The following is a 14,923-nucleotide window of genomic DNA, read 5'->3' as shown; positions in this document are numbered from 1 at the left end:
TCAGGGATGATAGACAGCCCCGCAGACTCGGTGTCGTACGCGAGGGTGACGCAACCTGTCCCCGGGGAACTTAGATTTCCCGTGGCGATGATGTTGCTGCCAACGGCGGCGAAGCTCCAGTAATTAGTTTGTTCGCTTGATTGGCGGTGGACCGGAGGCCGCAGGGCCAAGTCGCCGTCGTCCGAGCCGTCGTCGTGCAGGTCCAGCTTGTGGATGCTGAAGCCCTTCTTCCAGTCGTCGAGCACCAGGTACAGATGTCCCTTCCTGTCGCCGGGGGGTGAGCAGCCGTGGCTGTTCGCAGAGGCAGGTGTCACGACCTTGGCCTCCGAGCAGCGATCGATGTCGCTGTCCGTCGTCTCGTCCTCGGACGACATGTAGCTCCTGGACGGGATCGCGTCCGCGCGGCGGCCGAGCTGGGCCAGGCGGTGGCACTCGTGGTGACGGGAGAGGAGATGGCGAGGGTGACGCCTGGCGAGGAACGGCCGCAGCATCGTGCCTGCGGTGCGCGCGCCGGCAGATCAGCGCCGGGGTGTGGTTGCTAGGAGCTGCTAGGGTTGGTGAGATCGATTTTTCCGGCCGATGGACGTCTTGTTCTCCGGTGCGAAACTGCGAATGCTTCGTTACGGATCAGGGATGTCTCTGCTGGTTTTGGGCCTTAATTTGAGTGGAAGCCAACGTGCATGGATTATCATGGGCTCAGTACGGGCCATTGGAGTGATTGATGAGCCCAAAACTGAGACATGACCAGGCCGAACGTGGCGCCATAGCCCAATCCAACCAACAGTGACGATTGCCTAAAAAAAACTACAGTGACGGACGCTTTGACGCAGTGTGTAGGCTAGCCACGGTCTCGCGGATGGTAAATAATGCTGGCGAACTCATCTCACTACGCAGCGCTGTCACGTAATAACCTCGCTTTTTTTTAGGGGACGTAATAACCTCGCTTGACACGTGACATGACACTGGTGAAAGAAGCAACTATGCTACGCTGCAGCTCCAGTAATTTTTTTTAGGGAAAACGCCATCATGGCAACTTTATTAAGAAAATTATCCGCTTACATCGTTCATAAGACAGTCAAGAATAAAGCTAGAGGGGGTTCATCCGCCCAAATACAAGAAAAATTATTCTCAAAACTGTACTTAGCTATCTCATGCGCAGCCTGGTTTGCTTCTCGTAAGACATGACCGAAGTGGACGTTTCCAATTGAGGCAATAAGATCCATGCAATCAGCATATATAGGTGCTCCTTCGCTCCACCATGTACTACTTGTGCATGCGTTGACGACTTCTGTCGAGTCTGAATCCGCTGTGATATTATTGAAACCGAGATTTGATGCCAATGTTAACCCATGCTTCATGGCCAGAGCCTCTAAAGTGGATGCATCCGAAGCAAAGGGGATGAAAGAGCAAGTAGCAGCCACAAAAAGACCGCGACAGTCCTGATGATTGCCGTTGTAGCTCCCGTTTTAGTATCACAATGAAAAGAAGCATCAACGTTCAGTTTAAGAATGTCTCTCCCTGGCTTCTCCCACCGTACCACAGGCCTTGCAACCACCTTCTGATTTGCTTTAACAAAAGCATTACAAAGAGCCAGGATGGACATCATCCAATGTGGATATGGAGGGACACTTTCCTTGTGAGTTTTTCGTCGCCTAGTACGTGCAACAGCATGCAGCCGCTCCACCATCAAACGGCTAGAAAGAAGAAGGCGACGGTCATTCGAATTTCAAACGCCATGCCAGCCGGTCCCCACGGGGGGCCTTCGTGGACCGCGACCACCCACCGGCGGCCCCAGAGGCACCGCACACGCGACACCACAGGCCGTACGCACGCGCTCCACGTCCTTCTGTCTTTAATTAACAAGTTTTAGAGGTTTTAAATTTCAAAAACAAAAAGAGAAGTTTTTTTTTTAGAAAACTTTCAATCTACTTCATCTTCAATCATGACAGTACAATGAACAGTCTAGCGACGACTACAACACTAAAGCGAGCAGAAGGAGCGCCGCCGTCATCGTCCCTCCCTCTGAGCCGGGCAAAACTTGTTGTAGTAGACACTCGGGGAAGTCGTCGTGCTAAGGCCCCATAAGACCAACGCAACAGGACATAAACCGCCGCCGATAAAGAGTAGCGTAGATCGGAAGGATCCAACCTGAAGAAACACAAACGTAGACGAACTATACAACCAGATCCGAACAAATCCACCAAGGATAAATCCGTCGGACACACCTTCACACACCCACCGACGATGATAGACACACCACCGGGACGGGGACTAGGCGGGGAGAATCTTATTCCATCTTCAGGGAGCCGTCGTCGTCTCGTCTTCCTGAGCAGGACACAAATCCTACCAAAACTCGAAGGAACATCTAAAAATAGAGCCCTCCCGCCGGCACGGGCTAGGATCCACTACGCCGCCCTAAGGCCACCGAAGACGAGGTGAACCAACGGCGGCACCAGCGGGAGGCAGCTTTTCTTGGGGAGGAAGCGGCTGCGTGGCTAGCTAGGTTTCGCCCAATCTACATCCGTTCGGCCATGCCAAACAAAAAGACAAGTTTAAAAGTTCTTTTAGGATCTTCAAGTTTTAAAAGTTTAAATCAATCCAACTTTGTTAACACAATAAAAACACAAGCGTTCATATATATACGCGCATACACTTGGCATATGAAGCCGGAAATCCTAAAATAAATTCAGGATTAATGCGAGCACTAGGACTTGGACCCTGATGAGCTAGGGATACCATTGTTCATTAACCATTCAATCATAGGTTAGTTCGCAAATCGATCCTACTTGGAATGAATGGGCTTGTGCTGCATTTTTTATCTTGGAGAGGATTTGTTTGCGAAGGGTGTTGTACTTCATTTTTTTTGAACACCGTACAGACGCAAGCGCTCATATACACGCGCATACGTTCACCCCTATGAACGCACACACGCACACCCTACCCCTATGAGCACCTCCGAAAGACTGAGTCGGCATATCATCTTGAAAATTATGAAGTCGCCGTAGGCACCTCGTCGTCGACGGGAACGTCTCCTCCCACTGAATGCGCATCGCCGGAAATCCTGAAATAAATCCAGGAATAAATGCGAGCACCAGAACTTGAATCCTAGTAGGCTGGGAATACCACAGTCCCTCTAACCATCCAACCATAGGTTGGTTCACGCACTTCATTTTTTAAGGCTCTAGCTAACATGTTGTGCCCCCCCCCCCCCCCCCCTCTAAGAAAGCGGGAACATGTCAATTCTTCAGACGAACACATGATAATTTTCACAGCAAAATCCCCTGTTGACAAAAAATGTGATGTAAACTGAAGATTTTGCCATGTGCTTGCAATATTTTTTCTACAAATGTCATCCCTCCCAACGAACGTTCGCTGGCTATTAAGATCCAAAATAAAACGTTCCACATACAAAGATGAGAAGCTCAAAGTTATGATGTGGTACGTAGCGTAGGTGGACTCAATACGCAGCGTCTTACAAAAAAAGAGACTCAAGGACTCAAGTAATCTTGGATAATCTTTCTTTCCCGTCTCATCGACGAGCCTGATGATTTGACTGCATGGAGGTGAATTTTGGTGTCCCGGCTCTGACTAGTACATAGGTTAGGATTTTGGTCTGCGTACGTGGAGCTGAGACGTATAACGACACTTCTTCTTTGAGTCGGTCCTCCAGGCCCTGCTCTCCTCAAGTTCGTCTGTGAGGACGCATTGAAAGGAGCTTCGACATAGATTCCTGACTGCTCCTCATGCTAGCGAGGATTAGGGTTTTGTGAGTACACGATGAGGAGACTTGGTGTCAGGTTCCTCACATCGATTAAGGGTTCAACGAGACAACTGCGGCTCCGGAGCGTTGGTCCTTAGGGGCACGTGCTTGAAGACTTCCCGCTGACATCGAAAAGGCCAGGTCGGCTCTGTTAGAGCATCTACAGCCGGGCGCCTCAAACCCGTCTCATACGCCTGAGCGGGCCGCCCGGTCACTGTCCGGTCACGTTTTTTTTTTTGACCCAGACACCCCCCCCCCCTCAAACGGGCCTCAAACGCCCTGGCTGACTGGCACCCCTCATATCCAACCCAAATATGGGGCGGATATGAGGGCACCCGGGCACGTCCGCCACGTCGGACCCGACAGCCCGACCCCACCCCAAATTGCACCAGATCCACCCCCAGAGCTGTCAGATCCATTTGCTCTCTCCTCTCTCTTCCTCCTCCGTGCCGTCCGGCTCGCAGCTCCGCCGTCGCGCGTGCTCCGCAGCCGTTCCTAGCCTTTGTGCCGACAGCTTCGACAAAGCAGTCCTCTCTCCCATCCTCGCCACGGGGGACGTCGTCTCCGGCCCGGACGCCACCGCGGTACGTCCGACAACTCTCTGGCTCCGCCTTGCGCTTGATGTGTTCGACACATTGTCTGGTCGTATTTTGTAATTTTGTTAGGGAAAACGATGGATTCCGATGCTTCATCGGATGAAAAGTATGGACCGACAGAGCTTGACCCAATGATTCAAGGTGAGTTCTTCGATTCCTCAGATTCAGATGAAAAAGTGGACATGATTATGCTCATGAGCATGCAAGAGGAAATGGACCGCCAAGTGGAGCATATTCTCAACTTAAAGGGCTCAATCAAATGAAGAAGAGTGATCAGCCGGGATAGATGTCCGGAGCAAAGCTACTGTACACGGACTACTTTGCTCCTAATCCTGCTTTCCCGGATGATCCATTGTTTCGTCGCCGTTTTTCGCATGCGGAAACCATTATTTTTGCGCATTATGGAGGGAGTGGAGGCACACGATGACTACTTCAAGCTCACAAGGGATTGCTGCAGACAACTCTCTTTCTCTTCCAAGCAGAAATGCATGGCTGCTCTAAGGATGCTTGCACTTGGTACTGCTGCAGATGCCGTTGGTGAGATGGTCAGGATGGGGGAGAGCATGTGCTTGAAGACTACTGTCAAGTTTGCCTGCGCCGTGATGGAGGAATTTGGACCTGAGTATCTCATAGAACCAAATGCGCAGGACACGAAGAAGTTGTTAGCTATTGGAGATGCAAGGGGATTTCCAGGAATGCTCGGATCAATTGATTGCATGCATTGGCAATGGAAGAACTGCCCCAAAGGTTTGCGGGAAATGTATCAAGGTCACACCAGAGAGGCCACCATCATACCAGAAGCGGTGACATCACATGGCTTATGGATTTGGCATGCTTTCTTTGGAATGTCGGGTTCTCACAACGAAATCAACGTGTTTCAACGATCTCCGGTGTTCTAGAGGCTTTGCAATGGGGAATCACCGCCATGCAACTACACCGTCAACGGCCGAGACTACAACATGGGATACTATCTTGCCGATGGTATCTATCCTCAGTGGGCGGCGTTTGCGAAGACCATATCCGAGTCGCGTGGCAGGAAACAGAGCCACTTTTGTAACAATGCGGGAAACGACTAGGAAGGATGTGGAGAGGGCATTTGGTGTGCTTCAAACTCGTTGGGGAATTGTGCGGATCGCTATAATGATGTGGGAATCAGAAACTTTGTGGCAACTGATGACATGTTGTGTTATTCTGCACAATATGATTGCCGAGGATGAGGGTGATGATGTAGTCCAAACCCATGATTTTGAAGCACCCGTAGAACAAGTTGAAATCCCGGAAGATTAAGATGCGACTGCTGATGAACTTTCTGCAGATGCATCATAATATTCGAGATCAGCAGGTGCACACACAACTACTCAATGATCTTGTGGAGCACATGTGAAACCACAATGGCAACAAGAAGCCAATGCTTGAGTTTGACACTTAAAATAATTTTTTTGTAAAATCTATCTATACTTCGTACCAACATTTGCTATTTACGTGCGACATTGCCTTGTATGATCGACGTGCATGTATTTGCATGAATTTGAGATACATGGATGACGGGACGGAAATATGAGGGCCCGTCCGGATGCACCCGCGGGCGTGCCCAGGCACGTCTACGGACGTATAGGGGTCGGATTTGCCAAGTCCGGCTATAGATGCTCTTATGAAAGTGACGACAACACCGCGTTGATGGCTCGTTCTGATAGCAAGAGTGATCGTTCGGTGTCCAAGGACCTCGATATAACCTTTTTGGGTGTTTTCTACTTCCAATGAATTACTTTTATAATAAACCTAATAGATCTATGTCCTTTTTCAAAAAATTAATCTATAATCTAGTACGCCCATTCATGGCATGACATCGAGGTTCATTCAAATATGTGAAGTTGTACAATAAATGGGCGCGAAGATAAGTTACACATTTCTCCAAGTCATGATATAAAGTTGGTAAAGTCAATATTTATACTATGCAACATATAAAATAGCCTAGTGTCTTTCTTTCATGTGGATACCGTATTTATTTATTTTTGTGAAGGCCCCGGATCTGTAATGAAAGTACTCCCAACATAATAAAAGCTCACATTGAGGTCCTTGAACCACTAAACGACCACTACGACCAAAATGAATCGTCGTGCGCTGCTCCCTCACGGGGTCATCATGACCTTGTCGATGACATTTGAAAAGTCTTCGTACACATGCATCTAATGACCGACACCCTGGAGCCACAATCGTCATCGTTAAACCCGTGTGGATACAAAGCGCATGGCATCATATGTTGTCAACGCGAACGCGGAGCGAGAAACCCTAACCTTGTTGCCTCAAGAAGACAACATGAGTTTACGCTGGAGCTCCGTCGAATCCGTCCTAGTGGACATGCTCAAGGAGGATCAGAGGCCGAAAGACCAGCTCGAAGGTGAGACGCCTCCATGGTCTGCTGCCCCTAGAAGAAAAAAAAAAGTCCTAACTTATATAACATAAAGTAGCAAGGCATTTGCATTTATCAAAAAAATATGGAGCAATCGTCAGTTCGAAGCATGTTTCGAATTTCAGTTCACATTTATTACCAAACTAAGAAGTTCAAAATTCGAACCTCACAGGCGGCACTGCGGCAGTAAGAAGGCACGAGGGGGCTATCCGGTATTTCGCGCAGCACCCCCTGCCCGCACGGCCGCACGCTCCGTTTCTTCCCCACGAAGTCCCATCCCATCCCCTCCCCACTCCAAACCCAAACCAACTCAACGCGCACACGCGCCCCCGAGACGCCACCAGACCGCCACCATCCGCAGCTCAGGCCCGACCGACGCGGCTCGGCTCAGCAGTCGGCGTCGTCTCCTCTCCCCCGCTCCCCCGCTCCCCCCTCCACCGCCTCGATCCCGCCCGCCCGCGGCCGCGCGATCGGATCCGGCCAGATCCCGCGCCGGCGGCCATGGAGAACCTGATCTCGCTCGTCAACAAGCTGCAGCGCGCCTGCACGGCGCTCGGCGACCACGGCGAGGAGAGCGCCCTCCCCACCCTCTGGGACTCGCTGCCGTCCATCGCCGTCGTCGGCGGCCAGGTGCGCGCCCCGTTCGTTTTCTCCCCCCTCCGCCGGATCTGGCGCCCCAGCTGTGTCTGGTGGATCTCGCGAGCTTGCTGGTAGGACTGCGCGATTTGGCTGCAGACACGTGGTCTGGCCGTGCTCGGATCTGCGGCTGCCGTAGGCGCTGGCAGATAGATTTGTACCGCTGTTGCTTGTTTGAATCTGCTATATATAGTTTCGTTGCACGTAGTTGCCCACATGACCAGTAATTGTGTAGTGCTACGAAGCTAGGTACTACCACTACTACTTCTACTACTTGGGATCAACTAGGGGGTGTGTTGTTTGGGTAATGAGAATCCTCCTAGTCTCCAGCAAGCAATTCTGCATGAACTCTCTGTTAAGAGTAGTTCAAGCGCATCTCAGTACAAGTGGGTATGCCATATGCGGTTCTGTGTTTTGACATTTGGACTCCTTTGGCACACTGTAGAGTTCGGGCAAATCTTCGGTGCTGGAGAGCGTTGTTGGAAAGGATTTCCTGCCCAGGGGCTCAGGTATGGTTATTCCAGCAGTAAGAGCTTGTCGATTTTGGCGTCCTGTTTTGTTTTTCTGACGCATTGATTTGTTTTGTTTGGTTTGATTCTGCAGGCATTGTCACCCGTCGCCCGCTGGTTCTGCAACTCCATAGGATTGATGGAGACAGGGAGTATGCAGAGTTCATGCATGTCCCCAGGAAGAGATTCACCGATTTTGGTAATTCATCTATTCTTCGTCTTGTTTTCAAGTTCTATGATGATGATATTAGGATTAATGCATGATTGAGGGGTTATTGTGATAATATTGAACCATATTGACATATGTGGAATGTAATTTGAGTTTGTGAGGCTCATCAAAACATCCAATTTGATGTCAGAACTCACTGTCATTCAAATGCTGCACTAAGCCGTAGCTTGTTATTTCCTAAAAGATAAGCTAAGCCTTGCAATTGTTGGCAAAATTCTCTGTCAAGTGCTTCTTTAATTCATTTTCTTATAGTTCACCTCGATGCTACTCGTCACATGATGAAATTTGTATCGTTGCAGCCATGGTGAGGAAGGAGATAGCTGATGAAACTGACAGACAAACCGGCCATGGAAAGGGAATATCATCTGTCCCCATCCATCTAAGCATATTTTCTCCAAACGGTAAGTGGTCTGATAGCAATGCTGGTAATAAGTCTGTACAGCAGGGGAGTGGTTTAATGGTGTTATTTTAGTGCTTTGTCAATCTCAAATAGTCATGCACCTCCATTTTTCAATTCAAAAGATTGTTGTTTGCTGCTGGTATTGTGATTTACCTTTAGCTTATCCCTTGATCAGTTTAGTACGGAGTCATCCTAGTCATTGGTAGGATAGCCATGTTGTATTCCCCCTTAGAACTTCTTTGTATGGTTTGTCCTCTTTATTTTTGTCATGTCGTAACACTTCTTATCATTGCAGTTGTGAATTTGACTCTTATTGATCTTCCCGGGCTTACTAAAGTTGCTGTTGGTAAGTGACTATACCATATGAGCCATCGTTCTTCTATTATTCTTGTTTAAGATGTTCATTCTTTTATATGCTACTGTCTTTATGCTTGTTAGAGGGTCAGCCGGAGAGTATTGTTCAGGAAATTGAAAACATGGTTCGAGCATTCATTGAAAAGGTATTTAAGTGTAACCAGCTTAAATGTTGCTTCCCAGTAATTGCTCTTTATCATTGCTTACCATGCTTGTCTTGCCTGTATAAGATGGGGCTATATTTGGTTATGTACAAATTTTACAAGTATTTATGTAATGCATATTTGGTCTAATATGCTTTTTTATCAGCCATATCCCATATGGTAGCATGTTTGGGCTAATTATCGTGTCATGCACTGTGTAAACAACTTTTTTGGTATTTTTCAGCCCAACTGCATCATTCTGGCTGTTTCTCCAGCCAATCAGGATCTTGCAACTTCTGATGCTATCAAGATTTCACGGGAAGTTGACCCAAAAGGTATGCCTTTGTTGCAGCCGGTTCGGTGAACTGGATTTTGTGTAATGTGGTTAATGTCATAGTATGTTCCCTATTACTAATGTCTCTTAAAGCTTATTATTCTGGGTTTCTTTACTTTTAATATGCTATGAAGCTTCAGACTGATGTTATCTTCACCTTATTTCTTGGACCAATAGGAGATATAATGATAACTACTGATAATACCTATACCATTCAATTTGTCTTTGTGGATATCAACCATATTATATTGACAATTGGCTTGATATGTTTTTTTTGTGTGATCCTATTGTGGGCCAACTCTGTTAATGGAAAGGAAAATTCACATATAATAATTGCGTTTAATTCAAGTACAATTCCTCTTGGCACTTCTAACCATTTCTGAGCTTGAACTTTACTTTTTGTTGATTCAGGTGAACGGACCTTTGGTGTGCTCACGAAAATTGATTTAATGGACAAGGGTACTGATGCTGTTGATGTAAGTTCAATAATCAAGTGCTAAACACTGGCCTTTTTTTATAGTTATGCTATCTTCCTTACTGTGATGTTGCTTAAGGTGATTGATATTCTACTGACCACCCAATCTTGTTACTACTAGCGATCTTTGTTGACAATTGTGCCTCACTTTGCCCCACCTTTCCATAAGTTTCCCCTCTTGAAATTGTACGGCCCTCCTTTTCAGTATGGCTATATATGGACTAATACCATTAATACCATGGATTTTGAATCATCTTATGTATGCCCCAACCTTTGAGTTAATGTTTGTTCAAAGAAACTCATGGTGTGTTGGCTAGCCAAAATATGGTGAAGGTTTTGTTTGCCCATGAGTTAGCCAAAGTTGGCAACAAAAATGAACTAGAATGGGGCTAGGTGGCATTTGGCATGCCAAATAATTGGTAACCATCGTCCATCAAACACAGTCCAAACTTTTGGTCATCGCCCTGATTACTGTGTTTTCACTCACAAATATTATCCCAGCTGCAAATAGATAACATGAGTTAGAACATATGTTTGCTAATATGATCATTGACCATCCTAGATTTCCACAAACCAGATCTTCTTACTGAGTTTGATTGTGCAGATACTGGAAGGAAGAGCTTACAGGCTCCAATTTCCATGGATTGGTGTTGTCAATCGATCCCAGCAAGATATCAACAAGAGTGTGGACATGATTGCTGCTAGGCGTAGAGAGCGTGACTATTTCGCAAACACACCAGAATACAAGCATCTCGCTCATAGGATGGGATCAGAACATTTAGCAAAGAGTCTATCAAAGGTATGCCTTTGCTCTTTAATGCAGAACAAATTTTATGCTTTTTTGCTTTTTTTTGACAAACTTTTGGTGTAAATGCAGCATTTGGAGTCTGTTATTAAATCAAGAATCCCTGGTCTCCAGTCTCTTATAACGAAGACAGTTGCAGAGCTGGAAACTGAACTTACTCGTCTTGGAAAGCCCATTGCTAATGATGCTGGAGTAAGTTTGGAGTTCGCTTCTTCTTTAATCAAATGAGTTTGTTTGACCTGATCCAGCATACATTTATTATCATCCGTCTTTATTTTTATGGCCTTAGTTATTGACTAGAAGTAAATGTACTCCTATTAATTTTTTGTGCACTGTTGATGTCCATCTTTGTAATGTTCTTAGTTCGATTTGCTCATGATGGGATTGTGTTTTATGGTTTATGCCCGCTTGGTGCAAAGTAAATGAATCTCATCTCTTGATTTTTTACCTTCCATCCCAATAGTCATATTTCTTTGACATCCTTTTCTTGAATCCTGTATAGATTATTTCCAGTTTTACAAGTTATGATGTATGCACTGATGTTATTTTCGTTGTATTGTGTGGGTCTAAGTGTGACTTTCTTTTCTTTGCTCAGCACTCAATAAACTTGCATACATTGTGATAATCGCATATTTTGTGACACGCAGGGAAAGCTGTACACGATTATGGAAATATGCCGCATGTTTGATGGCATCTACAAAGAGCATCTGGATGGAGTGTATGTATTAAACGGAATTTCTCTTTCGCTCAGTTTTTTAATATAATGCTTGCTATATCTAGCAGGTCTTTTGTAAGTTTGAATGGTAATGTTTAATCTTTCGTGATCTGCATATAGGCAATCTAATACTTGTAAAGTTCCTAACCCTGTTGACTAATTTGGTGTTGTGGCGTGTAGTGCAACACAGGTCGATAGTTAAAATAAATAAATATATATGCTAATTGGTCTCTTGTCTAGTAGATTGTCCTTGTTTCTTGTATTTTGTACAGAAAGTTCTTAAGGTTCGGTTTCTCTTTCATAAACCTTCTGTATTTCGTAGGTTGACTAGCCTTAGATGTACAATTGGCATAACAATTTCCTTTCAGATGAAAGGAACCACCTAGTAATTAAGCTTGGAATATGCAAGATGAATACTATACATATGCAAGACGAATACTATACATATGCAAGACGAATACTATACTCACTACTGTGCATAGCTGGTCTGGCAATTTTGTGTTACCAGCCAATAGTCTGTTGTTTTGACCTTTATTCTCACTGATGTTGAAATAAACAATACCATGTTTACATGACCCTTGAACTGCTTTACTAAATGAGCAACTAAATAATTTGCTGTTAATATGTGCAATATCATGTCAAAATGTCACATTCTCTTTCGATTCCGCCATTTGCAACTTTGCTTATGTGCTTGTGATTCTGTTTCTAATCATGATGACCAACCAAATGTTCTTTTATCCAGGCGCCCTGGTGGTGAGAAAATTTACCATGTCTTTGACAATCAGTTTCCTGTGGCAATTAAACGGTTGCAGTTTGATAAGCAACTGTCAATGGAAAATGTGAGGAAGCTCATAACGGAAGCTGATGGATACCAGCCTCACTTGATAGCTCCAGAGCAAGGATATCGGCGCCTCATAGAATCTTGTCTTGTTAGTATCAGAGGTCCTGCCGAGGCAGCTGTTGACACGGTAGGCCGACTAGATTAATCTGCTCAATAAAAGTTTCAGCAGTTCAAAATTATTTATTTTCGTCGCTGGGTTCACCGAGCAACCAGATTGTTACTTATTCAGCAATACTGGTTTAATAGTTTCAGAACGTGATTTTTTTTGCCACATTGACAGGTCCATGGAATCCTAAAGGAACTAGTCCACAAGGCTATAAATGAAACTCATGTAAGTCGTTCTGCAGTTCCTACGAAATAAGTTTTCTTACACTATCTGCATGATGCAATCATAATATTTTCTAGAAACTAGAGCATATGTGCTCTATGGTGGTGTGATGAGTTATTAACTGGCTGTATTAGGACGGGATACATTTCTAAATCAAAATAAAATTGTAGTGTTTTGATTTTTTATAAGAGATGGGGATGTGGGATATCACAATAAAGATAGACCTTGCATCGGATAGGTATTTCTTAATTGATACGAACTCAGATCTTCTGCAGAACTTTGAGCATTAAGATTGTAGGCAGATGTATAGGTGGATTTGAAAAGAAATGGTAGTCTAATTAATTAAAAATGCTGGTTAAATACTCACCCGAAATGTTCATTTACCTTTCTCCAGGAGCTCAAGCAGTTCCCCACTCTTCGTGTGGAAGTTGGCAATGCAGCTTTTGAGTCGTTGGAAAGAATGAGGGACGAAAGCAAGAAGAACACATTAAAGCTAGTTGATATGGAAACAAGCTACTTAACTGTAGATTTTTTCAGGAAGCTTCCTCAGGATGTTGAGAAGGGTGGAAATCCAAGCCACTCTATTTTTGATAGATATAATGATTCTTATCTAAGACGAATTGGTAAGGCATCTATCTTTTATGTACTTACTCATTTATTATACCCTTCCATAATTGCCCAATGACAGTCATATTCTCTCAAGGTTGAGATATTAGTATATTACTTCATCTTGAATTAGAGTTTGAACCAGCTAAAATTTCCATATTTGGTCACAGTTGAGTCACACCTGATATGTTCTCTATTTAGCACGTCTTTGTGTATTGCTTGATAGATACCTTATATTTTTATTTGTATTTACTCAACCTCAGGGACAACTGTTCTGGCATATGTTAACATGGTATCTTCAACATTGAGGAACTCCATCCCAAAATCTATTGTGTACTGCCAAGTCCGTGAGGCAAAGCGCTCATTGCTCGACCACTTCTTTACTGAGCTGGGAGCAAGAGAGGTAATTTTTTTGAAACACATGGAGGTCCTTTGAGTCTTTGATTTGTAACATACAAGTGCGACCTGATTGGTGATGTTATTGTAGATTTGATCTAGGGTTCTTTTATAGTTTTATTGCTTAGCAATATTTTTTTCAGAGTGTTCATTTTTCCTTTTATCATCCCTAGACTCTAGCTGTTGGTATGCATGTATTTCTCACCACATTCTAACATGAGATTTCTGTTTATGCATTGCATACTTTAGGAAACCACAAATCTGTAGATTTGAAGTCATTGTGAACTCAGTTTCTTCCATGTTGATGCATGTTTCTGTCTGTACCATGCACTAGTACATTGCCGGCCAACTAGTCAATTACTCCTTAGTTTAATACTCATGATTCACACTTCCCTTGGTTTTGTAAGAGAGAACCAATGGAATACCAGTAATTAACATTCATCCATATACAGATTAGGCAACTTTCGAAGCTCCTTGACGAGGACCCCGCGGTCATGGAGCGGAGGACAAACCTCGCCAAGAGGCTGGAGCTATACCGGAGCGCCCAAGCAGAGATCGACGCAGTTGCATGGTCAAAATAATTTTTTGTCGACTTATCGTTCCGTAGTGTGTGTTCACCTTTACTCCTTGTTTGGTGACATGTCTCCCCTTATTCTGAGGGTCATATATAGCTGATTCTTTCTTCCCGTTCTAGGTCATATTATATTCTTATTAGATGACAGCAGCTGTGAGGTGTGTCATGTGTTTGTGCTTTTGCTCCTTGTGCTTGAGGATCTCTCTCTAGGGGGGACACCTTTCTGCTGTACCTTGTCTGTATCACGTACGAGTTCATGTTATTATGATTTCCATAACACAAGTCCTCTTGTATCTTTGGTCCTCCAGTACACATTTGATGCCAAAGCTGGCATGCTCAAATAGCGTGTGGATTGCGCTCGGGCACCTTGCCGGTTTATTTGTCAAGCAACAAGTCAGAACCTAATGAACAATTCCAATCAAAGGACTGTTGTAGAGGGCCCCTTTTGCACTATATTCGTAATGTTTGACAAAATGGAATAAATGCTCCATGATATGTGGAGTTCTGGGATAGAGTTGAGAGCGAGTTTTCCAAATTTGTATGTAATGCATCGCAGCGTAGTCGGAAGTTTTTTTTCCATTCTTGCTCATTTCGAGTGGGGGTGCCATTTCTTGAGCTCGATCTCGATCTCAGGGTGCTGGTCATCGACTCAGTGCCTCACGCTGGCTGGAGCCGCAGCAGCACCCACAAAATAAACTCTCACGTGAACCAAGAGGAAATCTACGACATCACTATCTACCCCTAATATTCCCGTGTGATCTTGGGGTCCAAAAGGGGGCCTCTCGCTGTTATAGGCCCAGTAATGACCAATC

General features: G+C 45.0%; 1 protein-coding gene across 1 annotated transcript; it reads left to right on the top strand.

The window, feature by feature from the left end:
* Window positions 1–7,048: 7,048 nt before the first annotated feature.
* Window positions 7,049–14,393, top strand: LOC123183008 (dynamin-related protein 5A). The gene is made up of 16 exons (XM_044595728.1): window positions 7,049–7,396; window positions 7,848–7,911; window positions 8,006–8,110; window positions 8,440–8,541; window positions 8,836–8,886; window positions 8,979–9,040; window positions 9,282–9,372; window positions 9,783–9,847; window positions 10,451–10,645; window positions 10,724–10,843; window positions 11,299–11,369; window positions 12,109–12,334; window positions 12,488–12,538; window positions 12,930–13,158; window positions 13,405–13,544; window positions 13,990–14,393. Exons 1-16 carry the CDS (start codon window positions 7,268–7,270, stop codon window positions 14,116–14,118), a joined length of 1,830 nt encoding a protein of 609 aa, XP_044451663.1. The 5' UTR covers window positions 7,049–7,267; the 3' UTR covers window positions 14,119–14,393.
* Window positions 14,394–14,923: the final 530 nt, after the last annotated feature.

This window comes from Triticum aestivum, chromosome 1D (genome assembly GCF_018294505.1).
Source record: "Triticum aestivum cultivar Chinese Spring chromosome 1D, IWGSC CS RefSeq v2.1, whole genome shotgun sequence".
NCBI lineage: Eukaryota > Viridiplantae > Streptophyta > Magnoliopsida > Poales > Poaceae > Triticum > Triticum aestivum.
The sequence above is the reverse complement of the archived record's forward strand: the minus strand, read 5'-3'. Positions and strand labels throughout refer to the sequence as shown.